The 8,343-nt window shown below is 30.5% G+C and overlaps 1 protein-coding gene across 2 annotated transcripts in view; it reads left to right on the forward strand.

Moving 5' to 3' along the window:
• Positions 1–224: 224 nt before the first annotated feature.
• LOC111705337 (uncharacterized) overlaps positions 225–8,343 on the forward strand; it is a 13,248-nt gene continuing 5,129 nt past the window's right edge. The window contains exons 1-2 of one of the 2 annotated variants that reach the window (XM_023477835.1): positions 225–693; positions 8,100–8,180. In XM_023477835.1, the coding sequence (XP_023333603.1) occupies positions 8,109–8,180 (72 nt within the window). In that variant the 5' untranslated portion in view covers positions 225–693; positions 8,100–8,108. Of the gene's footprint in view, positions 694–8,099; positions 8,181–8,200; positions 8,239–8,343 lie in introns of those variants that run through there. The other variant, XM_023477836.1, reaches the window with a different exon arrangement.

Consider the following 8,343-nt stretch of genomic DNA (forward strand, 5'->3'; position numbering starts at 1 on the left):
GGTTAACTTATAAAATGATTTCCAGGTTGTCACGAAACCTCTACCTATCTCTTACATGACTCCCAGCCTCCACTCTAGGCTCTACGCAGCGTACTCTCTCTGCAAAAATTTGCAGTTTGCAATTCTGTAGATTTTGGCAGGACGGAGGTAGGGGAGGCGAGAGACCGGGGTAGAGGCACCCGGCGTCTGATAGTCGAACATTGCAACTTTCAGACTTGCAGTTGTATTCTTACAGTCATACCAGGAACATACTGTACACTGTACATTCATTCAAGGCGTTTACTGTACACTGTACAGATAATGCTGTACAGTTTAAGCTGTACAATGAAGACATATTAGAGCTGGCATACAGTGAATTAAAACAATTCTTAAATGTGAATTTTTAAAAAGTGAAGGAATGAAAAATATTTTAACATATTTTCACAGGTTAAAAAAAATAATTCAGTGAATTTGACATTTTCCTTGCGAACCTAAAACTGATTGTTTAAAGGTTTATAAACATTGAAACCAAATAACCTAAAACTAATAATTCTAAAACTTAAAACACAGAACCTTAAAACCCAGATTCCATAATTTGAAACCCAGAATCTAAACTTGCAAACGTATACCAAGAATCTGAAACCCAGAACCTGAAACTCAGAATTTGAAACCCAGAATCTTTATCATGGGAGCAAGCTAATGGACTTAATTTAGGTAGAAAACTTTGTAATCACATGATATTTTTATTTTTCAATATATAAAAACAAATTTGAATTCTATCTTTTTTATCTTTATATCTTTCCAACCAGATTTTGTAGATATTTGAAAATATCTGAACTATAAATTCTGCAAAAAGTCCATTTACCAATAAGTAAAGATTATAAAGGGTTCTTTCTAAAAAAAATAATTGTTAATAAACATTGTGTGGACAAGAGAATTGGGTATGTTCTTACTTATATATTTGATTGCTTCAGAATTAAAGATTTTTAAACGTGACATAAATGTGTAATGTTTATAAGACAAAATTAAATAGGAAAGTATTTGTGTACAACTTGGAAATAGAAATTCAACGATTAACCCTATCCCCGCTGGGGTACTTGAAAACCAGGATACGCAAGGGGGGGGGTCAAATTGACCCCCCCCAGCGGGAATAGGGTTAACAGATTTTAAGATAATCCCTTTAGTTTCTTTTACTGTCAATATTGTAAATTATGTAGAAAATAGAATTTGCAGAGTCACGGTTGGAAGTTGAATGGTGCACTGAAATGCAATATTTTGCACAAACTTAAGTACTGTAAAAGTCTATAGCAGTGTACACAATATTATAGGTTTAATGACCAATCATGTTTAATACAAATTACACTGTAAACAAATAATGATTTGTGAAACAAATGAATGAATGTCACAGATGAAAAAAGGACAATTCTTATGATATTGAGAATCCCATAAAAAAATGTAAATAGACTTAGTTCTGATTATATACCTCCCAGGAACTTTGTGTAAAGTAAACTATGAACTTATCTGAACAACTAAGTTTGAACAATTTATTTTATCACTTTATATGTTCACAAGAAATGAACTGCAATTTAACATTATTTGGCAAATTTCTTAAAATCTTATTTCGAACAAATTGATTCCGAGTTATAAGAGATAAGTCTGAAAACTGAATGAAAATATATTGAGACACTTTCAGAACATTCAATTCTTAATTTAAACTTTTTCCATAGTTCTACACATTATTAATAAACATGCATAACAATAAAGATATATCATATATATATGCACTACATGCATTTGCATGTACCAATGATTTGATAAAATCATAGCCTAACAATATGCATTTTTAGCCAGAATAAGGGCTGTGAAAGTTCTGAAATGTTGATAACAATTGTTCATTTGGTTATTGTTTTTTTTCTGCATTTCTATTTTTTTTTTTTCTTTATGAACACTCAAACTATGAACTTTTTTTTTACTATAATTATTACTATAATGTAGATAAACGTGCAGGTTTTAAAGCTAGTTAATTTTTAAATTGCCCCCACCCCCCCAATTTGGGTGAACGGTTTAAATCCACATCTTTGTTATCAAAATACATTTAAATCCCAACTATTAACTGTTTTTTAAAAATGATCTTTTAATCCCTCTTAGTGAATTTGTATTTCATATTTATATTCAAAACACAATTTAGCATTTCTATTTTGAAACGTTTCAGCCAAGTTTTCTCGTCGGAGTCAAAACAAAGTAATTTGACCTAAATTAAGTATTCATAAATATTCAAATGTATAAATATCAAATACAAAACAATCAATGCTGCCTCCGCTCAACTTATAGAAATCTGCTCGTTTAGTTGTTTTCCCTTGAATCTAATAGGTTTATGATTTTTTGCGCAATTTTCTTGCTGTTTACGCAAACTTTTGCGCAGAAATTCAGCGTTAAAAAACGTGCAACCATTTTTTATTCTGTGCGCTAATCATAAAGAATCATAATATTTTTTCTAAAAGCCCGTGTTTGTGCTAAATATCTCTAATAATTTTTAATGTAAGTTTTAGAATTTTATACGGTTTTTTCTTTAAAAATACGCATGTATGGCCCACGTAAATTTATTCTGTTACATGTAAAAATTTAAAAACATTCTTGTTCTTCCTTAAAATCTTTTTAATAAGAGAATTTAACATGAAAATCATTTAATATTTGCAATTTGCTTAAGTTTTACGTCTTTGTAAATTTTGATAACGAACTCTTCGCTTAAAATATACCGATCATCATATGCTTTATTGTGCAGACTAGCTTTCAAATCATATTATGTTCATATTTTTATATAAATCTATCAAAACTATATGATATATCTACAATAAATATAGTAAAGGTAATATTCTGATCAGCTTCCAGATTTATTTGATTGATTGCGGGCAAATCAATTGTTTGAATTCTTTAATGCTAAAAGATACAATGGAGCTCATTTATATTGCAATATTTAGAAACTAGGTTGGTAACCCAGCTTTGCCTGGCAATCCCTATACGTCAACCTACTTAACTTAGCATTTTTCAAGATATATGTAATCATGAATGTCACTTTCGCAGAGAAATCGCAAATGCAAATAAACAGCTTAAAGAAACAAAAACTTTGATGTCTAATTCATACTTAACCAGACACAAAGTTTAAAGTTTCAAATTGGGTACACAGTCCTTTTGATCGATCTGACTACCAACCCTATCCCCCCAACCTTTCTCTTTGCATAAAACAGAATATAAACTAAAAAGACAGTCTTGAAAACTGGTTTAATAGTGCAGCTGATTTTTACACGACAACTTTGCACTTTTTTACTCAACAAATAAAAATGTATTTTTAAATGCTAATCTTAAATGCTTTTTTTTACAGATTTTAAACTTTTATTTTTTAACATTTTAAATCATGGAGTTGGAAAATGATATTAAACTGTTTTAATAAATATCTTATTACAATAGATAGTCATTTTGCAACCTAACATGTAATTCGACCCAATATCTTAAAATAGTTCAATCCACAATCTTAAAAAATGATTTTATTTCATAACTAAAATAATACAAACATTAAACATATTTTTTTACAACTCACGATATTATTTTTCGAATAAAGATTCATGATTTTATTGAACAGCCAAAACACTATATAATTTTGTTGACTTTATTTATATAAAGTAGCAATCTCTGTATGGGTGTTGTTTGTTTGTCCGATTATAACTCAGGATCGAACCCCTTGACTCTTACCCCGTTACCAATTGGTCAAGATCGAATCCCTTGACCACGTTACCAATTGGTCTAAAACTTTGATTAGGGAACTCGGTAGAACCACGGAAATATTCTTTGCCTTGTTTAAAACTTCTAAGTTAAGTTTTACATGGAAAACTCCAGGCAAAGCTGGGTTTTCCCTTTTCAAGCTGCAGCTAAACAGAAGTTAACAAAATAAAAAATTGTTTTTCTGAAATTTGTATTTAGAGGTTGAACCAATATTTCATTCAACACTTTGGAGAATCCACCCCTATTAAGTGGGGGAAGACTCCTGTTCAACTATAATTTGAATAATTCTCCCTATTTTAAGTCTATTGAGTTGTAACCAATTGCACAAACCATCCGTTTAGTCCAACAACTTCTCTCGCTATCAAAAATTCTCACCCGAAATGGATTGAAAGAGTAATTTTAAGTAACCTTCCAATTTCAAAGTTGCATGCCGATTTATAACGTTATACTTTGAGTAACAATGAAGAAGAAATCGGTTTTTTTTTTATCTGGAAACGTGTCGAATTCTGTACCGCAACTTCGCAAGTCATGTTTATTGACAAACAACAATTACCCATTTTCGTTATTTTTTAAAATTTTTGGTTTTGCATAGTACGAGGAAAATAAATATTTAACCCTATTCCTGCTGGGGGGGGGGGTCCCCCCTGTAGTTTTTTACATAACAAAATGTATTGGTCTGAGGCTGTTAAAGTTTTCTGACTTTTTCCTAAATACCCACAGCCCTCCCTTAAGGTATAAAACCGGGCTTTTATAATAACTGAGTCCTCAGGCTCACTGCCTGAATGACTACTTTTTCCCGTAACAAACAAATCTTTGTTTTGATCTTTTTGGAAAGCCTCTGACATAAGGAAACGGATAGCGCAAGTTTTGTAAAGAAATTTAGCAAATTATTTGCATACAACCCGTCAAAAGAAATTTGTACATTTTTAGTTTTTCTTAATTACACATCAAGTTACTTAAAATTTTGCAAATATTTTTGCAGATTTGAAATGGAATGATCAAGGCCTTTTCAAAAATGTATTTTGGACATTTTTTTTTGCAAACATTTTTACTATTTAACCGGATTTTGCAATTTTTATCTTTATTCAAAAGTAGAGCATTGGAGCTTTAATTTAATTTGATTTGATTTTATTTGATTTGTCATATTTGGACATCAAATATGGGATTTTGAGGGGGGGGGGGGTAAAATCGCCCTCCCCCAGCCTATCCTGATTTTCAAGTACCCAGCAGGGAAAGGGTTAAAAGCTTAATTTTTTATAGAAGACCCTAAAGCATCCTTAACGCTTAGTTAACTAGAGGGAGAGAGTTTAGCATGAAAATTTCAAAACATAAAAACTAGTTTTCATATAAAGTTTTCTCCCAGAAATATTTGACCATAATCTAATTTAAACTGCCGCTGTATATACTTAACACTTTTTCTTCACCCCCCTCCCCCCTCCCCCCCTTTTATTCTTAATATACCTCTTTCATTTTCATAAATTCTTAAGTCATTTAAAAATATTATTTATTGGTTAATTATGAGAACATGTCACCAATTGAGATTAAGAATTCGTACACTTTTGACATGGAAGGCCAAACTTATCTAAATGTAGATTTTAGACAAACCGCCCGATCGTATAGATTTAAAAATGTTAGATTTTCAATAGGTGATAATCTTTAGATACAGGGTGTCCCACGAAACATGACAGTTGGTGATTAATTTTGAATATCTTCTTCCATATATCGTATTGGATATTAAAGTTGTTTGCAGTTTATATCGTTAAAAATATATCTTTTCCTCAAACTTACTTTACTTTGAGATCAATTTTACTATAATATGATTGCCATATAATATTTTTATCATTCTCTTTAGAGTCAACAACTTAACTAATCATTGGAGAAGACATTTTAAACTCTTCACCAACTGGCATGTTTCATGGGACACCCTCTATCTTTTCTTTTCTTGGTGATATAAACCATAGCTTAAAATTTTCAAAATTTCTTTGTGATTTAAACCTTAGCCTACATTTCTCAAACAAAAATGAAATTGTTAATCATAAAAAGTTTATGATTTTTCTTGTCTTGTACACTGTCAGTTTAAGTAAACTGTACATTATATAGCTTGCATTGTACAACATAACAAAATTAAGCGACTAGCCTGGGACCATTAAACTTTTGTGTACAATTAAAACTTCAAGATAAGAAGCAGTTTCATTAAAAGTTGAGTAATTTGTGGAATACTCAATTCAATTGGCCGAATTCTTGTTTTTTTTAATTGTTCAGCAAGGTCAGCAGGTCTAGCTGATATAACTACAATCTCTATATAATAAAACAAGACATTTGCGTATAGCCGGCCAAACAGCTGGACCGATTGGGCTGAATTTTTTTTGTGGACACTCATGGGTGACCAACGGGTGTTATAGGCTAAAAAAAATTCGAAAGTTATTTAAAAATTTAAAAAAAAATTTTCCACGGGCAACGCCGGGTCCTTCAGCTAGTAGCTAATAAAACTGCAATAATTGTTGCAAAACAAAAGTTACAACATTTACAGAAAATACATTCCTGCTGGATCAATCTCATGCTTTAAAACTTTAAATAACTACAAATGAGAATAGTTTATTTTCTTTGTTCTGTTTTTAAGAACTTCATTTTTCCAAAGAATACACCATTAACAAAGTGTCTACAAAAAGTGTACTGTAAAGTTTGGACACTATATCTATTTATATATATTTATATATTTTTATATATCTATTACTAGATATTTCTATTTCTATTTATCTTGTTTATAATATTATAAATATCGACTATACTTGGAATGATTTTCGACAAATGCGCCATTTGATATAGAGAAGATGTTTATTTCCTTTTAACTATAATTATATATTGTTAACTATAAATCATAAAAATATTGCCAAATTTAACAGATATATTAACGACTTAAATTACCTCTATTTCCAAATACACTTTTAAAAGTTTTAAATAGGGTTTTAATTTGTAAAAAGTCATAGCTTTGATATTTTTAAAACAACGTTTTACTAAAATTCCTGGCGATTCTGAAAATTAAAAAATGTTGTCCTCACATCTCAACATAAGAAAGACATTGATTCTGTACGCGGTGTAACTTGACGGACTTGTTTTTTACGATTAACTCCAATAGTGAAATATTTATCTTAGTTTGGTTAAACAATAGAAGTTCATCACCGTTTCATATCCTTCAGTTTAATGTTTAAAGCGACTGTAAAGTTTTTAAAGTAACCATGGAAAGATGGCAATGTCTGATTTACAAGTATGTATTATAAATCCATGTTTTTCTTCTAGAAAACTGTTTATTTTGATTTCTGGTTTCTCTGCAAAAGTGACTATGAGCTCATTTCTTGCTAATTTGAAAGACTGGAGAAATGATCAGAAATAAACACTTCAGAGTCAGAAAAACGACGTTACCGCTCCACATTTTTGATCAGAGTATGGTTTCATGGGTATCCTTGTAAAGCAGGCATTGCTATCTTTGCAGTTCCCGCAAGGGAGCTATATTGCTTTTAAAGTCTTTTTTCATCATTTAAAAAACATGTTTGGACTTAGGAGATTGTATATTGAATGTGTGCAGTCGACTGCAATGTTTTTTTTTTATGACGGACGTAAAAATAAAACGGAGACACTAAATTGCTACAGCAGACAGCATCTATAGATATTTAATGTCAAGGAAATTCATTGCATTTTTTAAATGGTTTTAGAAATATCAAGGTTGTAAAAACAGAAAATAAAACAGTTTGTGATTTTATTTTTCCAATTAAAATATTTTGTTGAAATAGATAATAAAATGAGATAAATCTGACTGCTATTCAAGTAAGACGATGATATCCTGATAAAAATCTAATCTATTATTTTTGTTTATCTGCATTAATTTTCCTTAAAAAAATTGAGCTTCATGGTACTTTTAGTCTATAAACATCATTATATATTCTGTAACATAACGTTACCAAACTCTAATTTTCAAATTCTTCAAAACTTGATTATATCTGAATCACTTCTGTAACCCGTAACTACAAGCTTGATGACTAATACAAATTTGAATTTTCAATGGTCTACACCATTAGGTTGCAAAGATAGAAAGAAATTAAAGGTACATTGTGTAAAACTCCCATACTATTAAATGATACACAAAATGTCCAGCTGCAAAAATTAGAAAATTAAAGGAACTGTCCACAATTTTAAGTGATCCTCCATTTAAAAAATTAGAGCCCGATTCACAACAGATTAAAAATATTAAACGACCAATATGATTTAGACTTATGAATTTTGAAATGAGGGATTACTTGTTTATATTCTCTTTTAGCGACAAGATTAACTAATGTTTGAATCTCCAGGTTTGAGCGATGATGAGTCCAGTGCAACAATTTGTAGGAGGAACTCCAGGTTTTCCGTTCATAAACACATATCATGAACAGGTGGGTTCATAAACATATATCATGAACAGGTGGGTTCATAAACACATATCATGAACAGGTGGGTTCATAAACACATATCAAAAACAGGTGGGTTCATAAACATATATCATGAACAGGTGGGTTCATAAACATATATCATGAACAGGTGGGTTCATAAACACAT

This window comes from Eurytemora carolleeae, unplaced genomic scaffold, assembly GCF_000591075.1.
Source record: "Eurytemora carolleeae unplaced genomic scaffold, Eaff_2.0 scaffold651, whole genome shotgun sequence".
NCBI classification, from domain to species: Eukaryota; Metazoa; Arthropoda; class Copepoda; order Calanoida; family Temoridae; genus Eurytemora; species Eurytemora carolleeae.